The following is a 15795-nucleotide window of genomic DNA, read 5'->3' on the forward strand; positions in this document are numbered from 1 at the left end:
CAGCACCAATGAGGGGTGAGCAGGGTGTGCGTGGCCCTACCCTGCCCTCCCCTCCCCCTGTGGGTTCTCTTACCTCCATGAGGACAGCCCCGACGGTGGCCTTGCCGACACCAAACTGCTGTCCCACGGATCGGTAGCTGTCTTGAGTGGCCAGCTTCCAGACAGCGATGCCAACCCGTTTCTCCACTGTGAGGGCACGCCGCATGGCGATGTCCTGGTGCCTGAGTGCGGGGTGAGCCACTGGCACAGCTCCATAAATGTCTGCCGGCTCATCCTGAAGTTCCTGAGCCAGCGGTCGTCGTCGCACTCCTCAAGCACCAGCCGCTCCCACCAGTCGGTGCTAGTGGGGTAGCTCCACAGCCGCTGGCATGTGAGGCAGGGGTGGGGGCGGGGTGCTGCAGGGTTGGGGGTTGAGCCCTGCTGCCCTGGGGGCAGCTCCTCCTCCAGTGAAGCAAGGAGGTGCTCAGCTGCCTCCCGCATGGCATGGATCAGGGCAAGCCCTGCTCCTGCCGGGAGGGCTGGGTGGACCTTTGGCGGCGGCGGCGGCGGCTGCTGCTGCTGCTGCTGCTGCTGCTGCTGCTGGGGGTCCATGCCTGCGTCGCCTGGGGTCTGTGTGCCTATGGCTCCTCAGACCGCGTGCTGTGCAGGCTGTGTGTGTCTGGGAGTGGCCCTTTAAGGGAGCGGCTTGCTGTTGCCCCGGAAGCGCTAGTCCGCCCTGTGACCCTGTTTGCAGCTGTGCCTGGCATCCCTATTTCGATGTGTGCTACTTGGGCGTGTAGACGTTCCCTCGCAGCGCCTATTTCGATGTGGTGCTGTGCAACGTCGAAGTTGAACATCGACGTTGCCAGCCCTGGAGGACGTGTAGACGTTACTCATCGAAATAGCCTATTTCGATGTAGGCTTCACGTGTAGACGTAGCCTGTGTTAGTTTGGTAAGTAGTAACAGAGGGATAGCCGTGGTGGTCTATATACTACCAAAACAAAAAAGCAGTCCAGTAGCACTTTAAAGACCTAACAAAATAATTTATTACATGATGAGCTTTTTTGGGACAGACCCACTTCTTCAGATCATAGCCACACCAGAACAGACTCAATATTTAAGGCACAGAGAACCAAAAATAGTAATCAAGATTGACCAATCAGAAAAATTATTATCATGGTGAGCAAATCAGAGAGCAGAGGAGCAGAAGGAGAGTTGGGGAAGTCAAGAATTTGATAAAGCAATTAAATATTGAGTCTGTTCTGTTATGGCTATGATCTGAAGAAGTGGGTCTGTCCCAAGAAAGCTCATCACCTAATTAATTATTTTGTTAGTCTTTAAAGTGCTACTGGACTGCATTTTTGTGTTAGTTTGGGGTTGGATAAATAGGAAGAAATGACTGGAATTATATCTGCTTTCTTGATTGAGCTCATACATCTACCATTTGCTACTGAAGCTGGTTTTCAGACACCGAATTTCATAAAGCATGGGGGGACCCATGAGAGTATCCTTCCAATTATGACAGGAATTACAGCCCTGTCACAGGTATACAATCAGTGTAAAACTAGAGCATGATCTAATTCTTTATCATTGATATCTAAAATGTCTGGTCTCACACACTTTTTTTTTTTTTTTTAAAGAGGGATGGGTTTGTGCAGCTATAAAGAAGTTGAGGGGGGAAAATGATCTTGCTAGTGGCAGAAGGAGATACTTTTGTGAGTATAGAATGCTTTGAAGGAAGAGATCTTTTAAGGAGTGAATTAGAGGCTCTGCTTATGCTAGAGGGTTTTGTCAACAAAATATGTCATGTGTTTTCAAACAAAGGGCCTTTTGTTGACTGCATGTAAACAAAAACCAGCGAAGGTTCTCCCTCTCCATTGCCAGGCATAACATCTTCATCAACCGTTTTCTGTCCACAAGACAGCTGATTTACACAGCCCCCAGGGGGCCTCTCTTAATAGACAGGGCATCCACAACAATGGGCAGTCCTGTCTGCTGTGCTTCTGCGTGCCTGCTTCATCAAGAGAGCAGCCAGGCAGTCCAGCTACTCTGTCGACAGAGCGGTGCGCTCCCACCTGATTTGCTTTTGTGTGTGATCACCCTCTGTCAACAGAAGTTTTGTCAGGAAGTCTCTTCCAACAGTGATTTCTGTTGACAGAGCTCTCAAGTGTAACAGTAGCCGGAGCGTTTTCCTTAATATTAATTCATTAGCTTTTTTTAAAATACATTTTATAAAAAAATGCAAAACAGTTGTAGCTTTGATTAGCAGCTTGACAAGTACAAGTAAATTAAAATAAATACCTTATCTTAAAGACTCTAAATTAAAAGTGTGAAAAAAATCTTTTTTCTTTAGGATATGACAAAGATTTTTATGTATTTATTAATCAGTGTAAGGCTGAGGTGCAACCAAAATAATTTTTCTTTTTCCCCTTTCCCAGAATATGACAGATACCTAGCATCTAGCAAAACAATGGCAGCAGCTTACCTTGATCCAAACTTGAATCATACACCAAGTTCAGGTGCAAAGACACACCTCAGTACTGGGATGGAGCGTTCCCCAGGGGCCATGGAACGAGTCTTAAAGGTCTTCCATTACTTTGAAAATAGCAGTGAGCCAACAACATGGGCCAGTATTATCCGGCACGGAGATGCTACTGATGTCCGGGTGAGTTTACTTCCAGAATCCTTACACTTGTGTGTGTTAATATTTAGTTAAGACAGAGTGACACAGATGACTCTAAAGGCTAAGGAACGCAAATGTTCTACAGTTTATTTAAAAATCTTTATCTGACACATTATGTGAATCCTTTCAGTCAAAGCTTTAATTTCTAATAATTTTCTCTCAGCAAAAACACAGGCATGCAAATTGTACCTTGAATTGACAAGGATGTTGACATTAATTTAGTTTTCATTTCCTTGTCTTAAAGAGTTCAATATGGAAGAATAACAACTGAGCTAGATTATATCTGTTTAGGATATTTTACCACTGTGTTTATCCAGAAAGGCCTTGTGGGGTCTGAGTGAGATTTTTAAGGGAGTAACAGACAAAGCTGGGAGAAGTGAACCTGCAAATTATTTATTTTACAGTAGATGGTGAATAGAATGAGTAGTCTTATATAGAAGGCACAGTCTAATATTATCAGACCATTATTTTATCATTTCCTGGAAGAGGATTCTCTTTTTGTGGTGTCAGTGTTGTTTATTAAATTAAAGTAAGGATTAGAGGAATATCTCAAAGCGCAAGAAATCAGAAATTTTCTGGGCAACTGCAACTCTCTGTATTTTGCAGTTCTGCAGCACCTGCAATAAAATTTACCAGCAATTCACCAAGCAGTTAATTCTTTCCATACACAGCAGTGCTAGAAGAAACAAAGGGAAGAGGGAAGGGTATTCAAGAGTCTTTACATTTTGCTTGGTTTTTTTGAATAGTTTTCCCTTGCACAAATGTCAGTATCGGTTAGAAATAAAGCCCTAGTCTTATGACGCTTGTCTTCTGCTCTACTTATTACTTGCTTTCAGCGGGTCCTCATTATATGTCATTTGAAGAGAAATTATTTAAAAAGGCAGAAAAATCTGAATTGGAGGGTAAACAAAGATACCAAACAAAGGAAGAATTTGTTCTTGTCTATTTAATAAATGGGTGTCTTCTCTTCAGAGAGATCTAGGGAATCAGACAAGTTATAGGAACAGCAGTCTGAGCCAGCCTTAGCACTTTGGCATGTGGATCAATTTTTTGAACCCCATCAAGCCACTGATGCCTGCCTTTCTGTCTCTCTGGGACTCTCCTTCCCCATCCTGTTGGGCCAGAAGCTCTGATCTCCCCCTAGCTGAAGCACAGAGTTGGGGTATTGTCCCCCAGCAGGGCAACACAAACACTTAACAAGCTCAGCACTAGGAGGGCTCAGGTATAAGGCTGTTGACAGCACCCAAAAGCCTAACCCCCAAAAGGGACCAAAACCCCAAATAAATCTGTCTTGCTGGGTATAAAAGTTTTACACAGAGAAAGCTTACATGTTTGCCTTCTTTATTCATGGAAGAGAAATATGCAGAGTGTATTTTGCTTGGTAAATACAAGTGTTGTACATTCGACAAGCTTGACTGTCTTTATACAACAGATAGACACAAATCAGACATCAAGCATGGTAACACACAAAAAATAGTGGGAGAACATTTTATCTTCCCTGGACACAGACTTCAATGTTGCCACCCTCAAGCCAAAAAACTTCAAACACAGTCTTCAGCTTGAAACTGCTGAGCTGGAATTCATAGACAAATTTGACATGATCAGAATGGGTCTGAATAGGGACGGTGGGTGGTTCTCTCAAGTGATTTTCCATTTCAGATATTGTCACCATCTTATCCACATCCACCCTGATTTAATTAGCTGTCATGTAACACATCTGATGAGGTGAGTTGCAACTCATGAAAGTTTATGCCATAATAAAATTGTAAGTCTTAAAGATGTTTCCAGCAGGCCGCTAAGGTGATAAGTGTGGGGTTTCCTGGCATTTCCATTTTTTAGTTCCACCCTTTATATCCCTTCTACCTAATGTGGGAATTCTTTGTGCTTAATTCAAATGTTCTTACCTTGAGTGAAAAAGTACCAGATCCATAATGGCTTCCAGCATCAGGTCACCTGGCCACATGTCTTTGTGGGAGCAACCACAGTTTGGGCTTACAGGAAAAATAAAAACATTGACAGGCCATTGAATAATGACATAAGATGTGGGGTTCTGCAGGTATCTGTTTTGGGGCCAGTTCTGTTCAATATGTTCATCAATGATTTAGATAATGGCATCGGGAATATGCTTATAAAATTTGTATAGGATGCCAAGCTGGGAGGTGTCACAAGTAGTTTGGAGGATAGGATTATAATTCTAAATGATATAAATCAGATGAAATTGAATAAGGACAAGTGCAAAGTACTCCACTTAGGAAAGAACAGTCAGTTTCACACATACAAAATGGGAAGTGACTGTCTAGGAAGGAGTACTGCAGAAAGCGATCTAAGGGTCATAGTGAACCACAAGCTAAATATGAGTCAAAAGTGTGATACTGTTGCAAAAAATGCAAACATTCAGGGGTGCTGTAATCAAGACATGAGAAGTAATTCTTCCACTCTATTGTGTGCTGATTAGGCCTCCGCTAGAGCATTGTGTCCAATTTTGGGCACCACATTTCAGGAAAGAAGTGGAGAAATTGGAGAAGGTCCAGATGAGAGCAGCCTCTCAACGCCAGAAGTCTGTTTATAATGCTTTAATTTTTTAAGAACGTCTTCCACTTGCGCTGCCTCAGGCACATCCTTGGAATATCGTGGAAGGACAGAGTGTCCAACACCACCGTCCTTGAGCAAGCTGGAATCCCAACCATGTACACCCTCCTCAGGCAGCGGTGGCTCCGCTGATTTGGCCACGTCCACAGGACGAATGATGGAAGGATCCCAAAAGACATCCTGTATGGCGAGCTAGCCTCTGGCAAAAGACCTCCCGGACGCCCCCAGTTGCGCTACAAAGATGTTTGCAAGAGGGACCTCAGGGAGGTAGACATCGAGCCGGACAGTTGCAAGGAGCTGGCAGACAATCACAGCAGGTGGAGGCAGGAACTACACAAGGGCCTTCAGAAGGGTGAGATGAGGATCAGACAGCTAGCAGAGGAGAAGCGAGCCCACAAAAAGCACAGTAAGGACCTGCCAGACACCCATTACACATGCAACAGATGCATCAAGGACTGTCACTCTCTTGTGGGCCTTCACAGTCGCAGTCGACACTGCAATTGATGATCCCAAATGGAACTACGAAGGGCGCGATCCATAGTCTACGTAGACTGAAGGATGCTACTACTACTACTAATTTTTTAAGATTATATTTGCGTGAAGAGGGGCTCAAAAGTGTTCTCCCAAAAGAAAGCTAACATTCTTGTGTACATTTATCATGCCCCAAATCAGCAGTGCTATTTAGTTGTGGACTACGTCGTGTCCCAAGCACTAATGCTAAAAGTAGTAAATTCAAGTATATGTCCATATACGGAGTTATGCGTGGCTATATGAAGTGCAGCAATCGAAGTCTTAATTATATAAAGGCTGAACAAATCAAAAAGTGTGTTTAAAAAGCAAGAGAAAATCTTAATTGCATGCTGGTACCTACTTTAAATTTTAGGTTTTACATGTGATCTGTTGCAGAGGCAACCGGTGTGGGGATTCTAGGACGGATACTGGCCACAAAGCCCTGCCCCATTCCCTTTCTGCCTGTGCCCCACCCCTTCCCTGGTCATGCACCTTGCTCACCTGTCCCTACTCCACCCATGCCATTCCTGCCCTTGCTGCAGCCCCACTTGCCACTTCTGGTGCATGTGGGGCAGTTACTCCCTCCCCTGGAGCAGTGCAGCCCAGGAGTAGTGCAAGCTAGAACGTTCACACTGCTCTTAGGCTGTGCCACTCTGATGGGGGCTCCCATGCTCATTGGAAGTGATGCACTGCTGACAGTGAGTGTGGGAATGGGTGACACAGGGTGGGGGCAAATGGCCTCCTGTGCACTCCTTACCTGTCACCTAAGATCAAGTGTAACTGATTTCTTTTCATTCTTTACTATGAGAATAGTGTTAAAGTATTTTCTACTGTGTTTATCTTTTTTTCTAACTAAGAAGGGAGAGTGTTTTCTTTATTCTTGTAATGAAAGAGGAACTTGAAATTTTCACTAAAAGTTTCAGCTGTAGTGATCTTGGAAAGGGTGCATGTTCTTCCCTAGATGTCATGCCACTTGGTTACTGTCCTGTGACCTTCATTTTATAAGCAGTAAACAATTACTGGGGCACATGCTCACATTCCACTAATGTTGCTGTTGTTGTACCAAGCAGAATAACCTAAAATAAAAATAGGACTTTTAAGGCTTCTACAGCAGCTGTCTGGATTATCCCACTTTGTTATGGAGGAGGTTCAGGCCACGATTCTTTATTCTTTGTTTCAAAATGACTTCTTTAGCATATCCAACACTTTAATGCATTTTTCAAGTCTTTTAACTCAGCAGTCTGCTTTATGAAATCTTAGCATGGGAACTTTTCTAATTTTTAAAGCAAGTTTGTGAGCTCTATTGGAAACCCCAAATGGCTCTATAGGAGGTAATTCTGCTGTTAAAGTGGTAGATGTTTGTGACATGCATTAATGTTGTGGGGATGGTATTTTCTTTTCATGTCTGATACGTCCAATATCCTAATAGTTTTGGACTACCTTTACTTTTATTCAGTCAGGTTTGCCTTTATTCATAGCACGTGTGCATTGGATAGCTACTGAAGCCTTTTGTATTCCTGGTGATCAAGTGCTGAGGGCATTGTTTTTTTTCTCAGTCCTCTAATACTTTTTCATATGGAATTACTGCATTGATTTGTAAACCTGTCGAGTTTTAATTCAGTCTTTACCGGCTCAGGAACACCTTCCTTGAATTCATTAAGGTATGTCCTCATAATATGGCTTTTCTAATAGCCACCACATCAGATAGATGAGTGTGAGGGATTCAGCTGTTGGGGTTGATTCCCTTATATCCAGGCAGTATTTTCCACAAGGATAAAATGTTTTGTTTTTTCTTTTTCCCTAAAACCAATAGGGTAGTTAAAAGTTTTTACCAAGTAGCTTTTTAATTTCAGTGAATTTATTTCACTCCATATTATATTTCCTAGGTGTGATGATATAATGGGATTGGCTGCGTTGCGCGGGCTGGGTATGAAATGAGCCATTCATGTTTATTTGGACAGAACCAAACTGTGACACCGACAACTTCCAGTTGTGTGTGCTCTTCAGAGAAAAATTAAATGCCAGGCTATTTCTGCTCAAAGATAACTAGCTCTTCGACAAGGCCCTCCAGCCAGATGTGCCGGAGCGGCCGCAGCAGGAGGGACCCTCCAGGGCCCATAAAAGGAAAGCCGCCTCCCTCACCCCATCAGCGAAAAAATGGAGGAAAGTCTCCCCAGCCCGATCCCTGCCGGCAGCAACAGCGAGCGGGACGGGAGGAGCGCACAGCCCCCAGCGACAGCAACAGCTGATCGGCGGCAGCACGGAGAGCCACATGGAGGCGGCTCAGCCTCCGATAATCAAACAGCCGCCCCGCACCACAGGCAGGTCGGCGGCTAAACAAGCGCCGGTACCGGCGGCACCGCAAGCAGCGGCACCGACCCCCAGGGAACCGGCGGTGCAGAGCGCGCAGGCACGCAGCCTGCAGGCACCGGAGGACACCGCACGTGCGGCACCGCCCATAAGCGTGCCGAGCACGGCGCGGACAGGGCCGAGATCCCCTACATGTCAGGGGGCGGAGCTACCCCCTCAAGGGAGGGGGAAGGCTGCACACAAAACAAGGCACTGCAGCCCCTCTCCAGACAGGGCTGCAGAGTTGCTATCTCTCAGCCCTCCGCTTATGCTGCAGACTCCAACCAGAAGGCAGGGGTCCCCCCTAGCCTACCCGGAGCCCCCATCTCCATTTTTACAACCAGCCTCGCCCTGGCTGGGACCACCTTCACCCTTCCTGGGGTTTGAGCCACTGGAATACTATCACAAATCTCTCTCTCCAGTGTCCCAGGTCTCTCGACGATCTCGCTCCCCCAGACGCAGAGGGTATGCACCAAGGGCGTGGTCTAGGTCACCTTCCCAAGAACAGTGCCCATGCTGCCATGGTCGCCCCTATCACGCGGGGCATAGACACCACCGGCAATCTACCAGGGAAAGATCCCCTCAGACGGTCCCGTATCCCCAAGGGCAATCGTGAACGGGGACAGAGACTCAAGTATCTCAGGGGGAACTGGTTATGGAACCCCGAGATTTTCCCTTGCAAGCTTCCAGCGAGCAGATGTACCATCACCAACAGGAACCGGAAGGGTCCAGAGAGGCGTACCCTAGTGGTTCCTCGCTCTCCTCCCCGGACGAGGCTACGGCCCCGGGGTACGTCCATCCTCCGGACGATCTCAAACAGTTTCAAGAGCTGTTTAAGAGCGTGGCCTTCACGCAAGGCATCCAGACAGCAGAGGTGCAAGAGAAACAGCATGAGCTCCTCAAAAATCTGAGACCTCCGGCCTCCTCCAAAATAGCAATACCGCTTGATGAAGCAATCTTGGAGTCCGCCACTATGATATGGCAGACCCCTGCGACTATTCCGCCTGTCCCCAAGAGAGCGGATAAGAAATACTTCGTGCCAGCGAAGGGCATGGAGTTCCTGTTCAGCCACCCACAACCAAATTCCTTGGTGGTGGAGTCGTCGCAACAAAGATCAAAGACATCTCAGTTCAAGACAGGGGGAACAGACAAAGATGCCAAGAAGCTAGAGCTGTTCGGCAGAAAGGTCTATTCCTCCTCCACTCTACTATTGCGAATGGCAAATTACACATCGCATTTAGCGAACCATAATTTCGACAGCTACACTAGGTTAACCTCCCTCATGGACTCGCTTCCAGAGGACAAGAAACCAGTGCTCAAGGCCATCGTGCAAGAAGGCTACGCGGCCTCGAGGACGGGAGTTCAAATCGCCCTGGATGTTGCGGACACAGCAGCACGCTCCACAGCTACGGCAGTGGTGATGCGAAGGGAGTCCTGGCTCCAGACTTCGGGTATACCGAGGGATCTGCAGGCAAAGACAGTCGATCTTCCCTTCGACTCGCAGAAGCTGTTTGCTGAATCAACTGACTCGGTCCTTCATTCCAGTAAAGATTCAAGAGCCACACTTAGAACCCTGGGGATTTACACCCCTCCATACAGAAAGAAAACGTACTACCCTCAACAAAGACAGTACCAGTACCAGCAACAGTGTCCCCAGTACCACCGGGGTTACGAGCAAGGGCGACATCAACAGCACCAGCAGTACAGAACTCCCAGGCAACGTTCCCAACGGAGCCGTGCGTCCTTGGGGCAGGGCCAAAGGCCACAAGTTTGACACACAGATCCAGAGCTGCGCCATCACTACCATCGCACAAGGTCATCCGAAGCGGCTATTCCACCATCACCTCCAACCATTCTACGAACAGTGGCAAAGGATCACCACAGACAAATGGGTGCTGGAGATCATAGCCACGGGGTACGCCATCCCCTTCCAGTCGCTCCCACCGCCACGACCTCCACCCAGGCCCCACCTCCAGGAGGCCTCCTACATAGCGAGGCTCAAGCAGGAGGTAGACCATCTCATGCTCATAGGGGCAGTGGAAAGAGTGCCGGAGCAACTGCAAGAGAAAGGGTTCTACTCGAGGTACTTCCTCACGGAGAAAAAGACAGGAGGCTGGAGGCCCATCTTAGATCTTCGAGGCCTCAACCGGTACCTGCGCAAGCAACGTTTTTGGATGATCACAATCGCCTCCATCCTTACGGCACTGGACGATGGAGATTGGTTCGCAGCACTTGACTTACAAGATGCGTTTTTTCACATAACTATCCATCCAGCTCACCGACGATTCCTCCGGTTCATGGTAGGCAAAGAACATTTTCAATACAAGGTCCTACCGTTTGGCCTCTCCTCGACCCCCAGAGTCTTCACCAAGACCTTGGCAGTGGTGTCAGCCTACCTGCACAGACAGGGGGTATTTATATTCCCGTATCTAGACGACTGCCTACTCAAAGGGGCCTCGAAGGAGGAGGTACTACGCATGATACGCGTCACAGCAGGCACGTTCTCTTCGCTCGGCCTGGTTATCAATCTGGCAAAATCAAAGATAGACCCCACGCAGGACATAGAGTTCATAGGGGCACGCATAAATTCTATTACAGCGAGAGTGTATCTACCAGAGACTCGCTTTCGGGCCATTGGCTCCCTCGTGCAGGTCATCACCTTCAGCCGTACGGTGCCGGTCCTGACGTGCTTACAGCTGCTGGGCCACATGGCAGCGGCGACTTTCGTAGTACAGAACGCCAGGTTACACATGCGCAGCATGCAGCACTGGCTGGCGAGCGTATACAAACCGGCAGCACACACCGTCCACAGGTTGGTGTCGCCCACAGCAGAGGTGTGCAAATCCCTGCAATGGTGGGTAAACCCCAAGAACTTGCTGTCAGGGGTACCCTTCCACCAACCACAAATATCGGTTTTTCTTACTACAGATGCCTCCCTCATAGTGTGGGGAGCACACATGGGCGAAGAGGTAACTCAAGGGCTGTGGTCCTCCACAGAGCAGTCACTGCACATAAATATACTGAAGCTCAGAGCAGTGTTCAACGCCTGCAGACACTTTCGAGACCATATACAAGGCAAAGTTGTCGGGATCAGTACAGACAATACCTCCACCATGTTTTATATAAATCGGCAAGGAGGAGCTCAGTCCCGTGCCTTATGTGTGGAAGCAATCCGGTTATGGAACTGGTGCATTGCCAAGAATATAATCTTGAAAGCGTCGTACTTACCAGGCGCTCACAATGTGAAGGCAGACCAGCTGAGCAGGCGTTTTGCACTCACGCACGAGTGGCAGATCCGTCCCGATCTGCTACGACAGATTTTTCACTCATGGGGTTTTCCCCAGATAGACCTGTTTGCCACTCAACACAACAAGAAGTGCCCACGATTCTGCTCCAGGGCAGGACTGGGATGGGGGTCCCGGGGGGACGCATTCGCGATCTTGTGGAGGGGCCCCCTGCTTTACGCTTTTCCTCCCACAGTGCTGATCCACAAAGTCTTGCAGAAAGCAAGGAGGGAAGGAACCCGAATGATCCTGATAGTCCCAACGTGAGATCGACAGCAATGGTTCCCCCTACTCCTGCGCATGTCGGACCGTCCACCGATGCCCCTTCCGGTGGCGCCGGATCTGCTCACGCAAGCCCAAGTGTCCATAGTGCATCCGCACCCCCAAGGCCTGCGACTACAAGTGTGGTTAATCCATGGCTCAGCTCCCTAGAGAGCACATGTACGGAGGAAGTGCAACAAGTCCTAGAAAGTAGCAGGAGGACTTCCACCAGGAAGACCTACAAGCAGAAATGGACTCGCTTCACGGCATGGTGTTCTACCAAACAGCTAGCCCCCCTTTCAGTGCCTATACCTGTAATATTAGAGTATTTACTGGACCTCAAGAGAGGAGGACTCTCACTATCCTCGTTAAAGGTCCACCTTGCCGCCATTTCGGCGTTCGGACACGAAGAGGAAGGGCACACGGTGTTCGCCTAGCCCATGGTTACCAGGTTCCTCAAAGGGTTGGTAAACCTATACCCCCTTCAGAAACCGCTTCCACCTTTGTGGAACTTGGACCTGGTGCTTAATGTGCTAACGGGACCACCGTTCGAGCCTTTGGCCACGGTTTCCCTCCACCTCCTTACGATAAAGACGACCTTTCTTCTCGAAATCACGTCAGCTCGCAGGGTGAGCGAGCTTGCGGCAGTTATGGCAACGCCACCCTGCACTGTTTTTTCCAAGGAGGCGGTAACTATACGGCTGCATCCAGCCTTTGTTCCTAAAGTTTCTTCTGAGTTTCACATTAACGAACCTATTGTTTTACCCTCGTTTTATCCAAAGCCTCATAACTCTAACAAAGAGGCGCGCCTACACCTCTTGGACGTGAGGAGGGCGCTAGCCTTCTATATAGACAGGACCAAGTCCTTCCGGAAAACGGATAGACTCCTAGTCTCTCTCACTCCCAAATCAAAAGGAGAGGGTCTCTCTTCGCAGAGAATCTCGAAGCACATGGTATCCTGCATAAAAATGTGCTACAAACTCAAAAAGACTCCTTTACTGGCCACTCCCAGGGCTCATTCCACTAGGGCGGTGGCGGCATCAACAGCCTTTTTCAAGGGCGTTGCGCTAAAAGACATTTGCAGAGCGGCGACCTGGTCATCCTATGACACCTTCGCCAAACATTACGCCCTTCACAGGGTATTCCAAGAGGATACCCATCTCTCGACAGCGGTCCTCTCGGGGACCAGCTGCACATAATCCGATTACCCACCTCCTATCTTGGGTTACTGCTGGGTAGTCACCTAATGTGGAGCACCCACGGGGACACATCTCGAAGAACCACCGTTACTACGGTGAGTAACCTTTCTTTCTTCAGAGACTTTGTGATTGACGCCTAGCATGATAAGGGCTATAGAAGGAAATAGTGAGAAAAGCATCAGACACCAGTGGGTGTTGATCCCATGGTGGTGGTTGATGATGATGATGATAAGGGCTCCTTTTGCTTCATGAGTTTCTCTTGGGAATATGTCAGTTGCTGAAATTAGTAAGTCTGGTGCTTGGAGCTTTATTCACACTTTTACAAAGTATTCTTTTCTTGTTGCTGGAGGCTGAGCAGTTGCTTGTTTCATGAGGGTGGTAATTCAGTCTCTCACTACTCCTTTTCCTGTTCTTTCCCTAGGGCTTTCTGTTGCTTACTCATATGCGATAGGCATCAGCAGAGTCAATTAAGAAGACTGCTCTACAGTTCTCCTGAAAGGGCTATCTGTCATGTTTGGAGTGTTTGAAGACAGTTAAGAAATGTTATTCAGAGGGCTCCAGAAACCCACCTTTTCAATGCATGCCCTAGGAACTGAAATACTACTACTTAATTGCTACTTAAACCTTTGTACTCTGAATGGAACATAAGTCATCTACGACTCTCTTCCACTTCACTCTGTCTTGGGACAAAACTTCCGGCTGACTCCAGGAGAACGCCAGTTGTTGTCCTTCAATCTCAGTAGATCTTCTTGACGTTGTCCAAGGTCTTCCTCTTTGCCATTTTCCTTGCAGGTTCCATTTGAAAGCTTGACGGACTGTGCTGGATGATGCTTTTCTGAGATTATGGCCTAGCCATCCCCACTTTCTTCTCTTGATTTGAACTTCAAGTGGTTCTTGTCCTGTTCTGTTCCAAAGCTCTTCATTTGTGACAGTCTTACCATTTGATGCGAAGGATTTACTTCAGACATCTATTTATGAATGTCTGTAGCTTGTGATTTGAAGACTTTTGTAGTATGCCAGGTCTCACATTGACATGAGCACACTCTTCACAGTTGTGTTGAAAATCCACAGTTTCGTCTTCACAGATATAATTTGTGAAGTTCATATGGCACAGTCTTTGATGCAGCTGTTCCTTTCCCTATCCTGGCATAGATATCCTTATCTGTTCTTCCATCAATGACTGTAACACACCCCAAGAAGATGAACTGCTCCACATCTTCCAGGTCATCCCCTCCCAGTATGATGGTGGTGGTGTTGGACTGGCTGATCCTCATAGTCTTGGTCTTTTTCTTGTTAATGCTCAGTCCAGTCACTGAGGCAGTTTTGTCTAGAGTTGTGACCTTCCATACTTTCATGTTGGTGTGAAAGAAGGGGGACATCATCAGCAAAATCAATGTCAACTAGCTGTTTGAAAAGTGTCCACTGAAGTCCTCATTGATGGCCATGTGTTGTCCTGCTCACAATGTAGTCTGAACTGAAATAGTTTTAATTTTTGCTTTTTAGTTAATTTTACTTGTGACATTTCCTGAGCCATTCTGATTGCCAGTGATATTTTGGGCACTTTGAACTCATTGGACTGCAGTTTACTTTGAACATTAAGGATTTTGTATAAAAGCTTTTTATTGGCCTCTCTTCTTTTTTTGCCTAGCTGAGGTGAAGAGAAGGAAATCCAAGAAGCAGCAAAACTGTAAAAGCTGTGCTATGTAGAACATTACCAACCAACAGCTCAATTAACCAGCATTTCTGATATCTAAACTATGAGGTTCTGTTGAATTTAACCACATTAGGTCAATTTTATAAGCAATTAGTCTATACCAACATCCTTATTCTGTTGACTGTGAGGGTGGTTAAATCAGTTTCTAGACTCCTTCTTGAGGAGAGGAGTAATGCTAAATTTGGCCTTGCACGGTTAACTTTGCATAACAGTGCAGATGCAATACTGTGAAAGTCGACATTCTTGGACTCCAGGTGGTGTCTCACAGTGCCCCATTGTGACCACTCTGGCTAGCACTTTCAATTCTGCTGCTCTCCAGGTACAAAGAAAAAGCCCAGGGAAAATTTTAATTTCATTTCCTGTTTGGCCGACATGGTGAGTACAGCAGCATGCTTCAGCAGTACATGAATAGCCAGGGTCACAAATGAGCTCCAACATGGAACATACAGTGGATCCTGGGTCTCAGTTCTGTGCGGGGAGAGGAATCTGTGCAGGCAGAACTCAGAAACAGCAGAAGAAACACTGATATCTATGCCAAAATCACAAAGGGCATGTTGGAAAAAAAGAGACAGTAAGAATACTCTCAGTATTGTGTGAAAATAAATGAGTTCAGGCAGACATACTCAAGACAAAAGACGAAACAGTATGTCTGGGTCAGAGATGCAAATATGCCACTTCTGTGATCAGCTGGAGGCGACCCAAGCAGTGTCCCAAAGCTGTCCATTAATACTTCCCAAGCAACTCATCAGGCAGTCTCCGGCCATAATGATGAGAACGTTGTCAATGAGTAAGAGAAGGAGGAGAATGCTCAGCAGGCAAGCAGGGCATCTATTGTCGCCAATAGCCAAGACCTTTTTTTAACTTTGGAGCCAATCCTCTCATATCAGGACATATTGCTGCCAGACCCTGAGAACAGGGAGGGCACTTCTGGCGAGTTCATATGTGTAATTATGCTATGAGTGGGTTAGGGTTATTGGGTTTTACCTGTGGTGGCCACTCTGCCCACATAGCAGGGGTTCCCTGTAAGTTTGTTGATGTCTCTGGAGACAGAGTAGGAATCCTCCCTGCATTTCTCTACAGAGATCTCATAGAGGTTCTCTTTGTTCATTCTCAGAAAGTTTCTCAGGAGGCTTGCCTTATTCCATCCTCCACAGTTGGGCACCTTTCCATGCTAAGCCAGCAGTAAGTGATCTGGCATCATTCCAGCACAAAGCATTGCAGTATAA

At 47.1% G+C, this 15795-nt stretch overlaps 1 protein-coding gene across 9 annotated transcripts in view; it reads left to right on the top strand.

The window, feature by feature from the left end:
- The window catches only part of PTK2 (protein tyrosine kinase 2), a 418848-nt gene that overhangs the window by 168071 nt on the left and 234982 nt on the right, over positions 1–15795 (top strand). For 8 of the 9 annotated variants that reach the window (XM_074986603.1, XM_074986600.1, XM_074986607.1 and 5 more), the window contains one exon: positions 2419–2645. In XM_074986603.1, the coding sequence (XP_074842704.1) occupies positions 2451–2645 (195 nt within the window). In that variant the 5' untranslated portion in view covers positions 2419–2450. Of the gene's footprint in view, positions 1–2418; positions 2646–15795 lie in introns of those variants that run through there. The other variant, XM_074986608.1, reaches the window with a different exon arrangement.

The sequence above is a fragment of the Carettochelys insculpta genome, chromosome 2 (genome assembly GCF_033958435.1).
Source record: "Carettochelys insculpta isolate YL-2023 chromosome 2, ASM3395843v1, whole genome shotgun sequence".
NCBI lineage: Eukaryota > Metazoa > Chordata > Testudines > Carettochelyidae > Carettochelys > Carettochelys insculpta.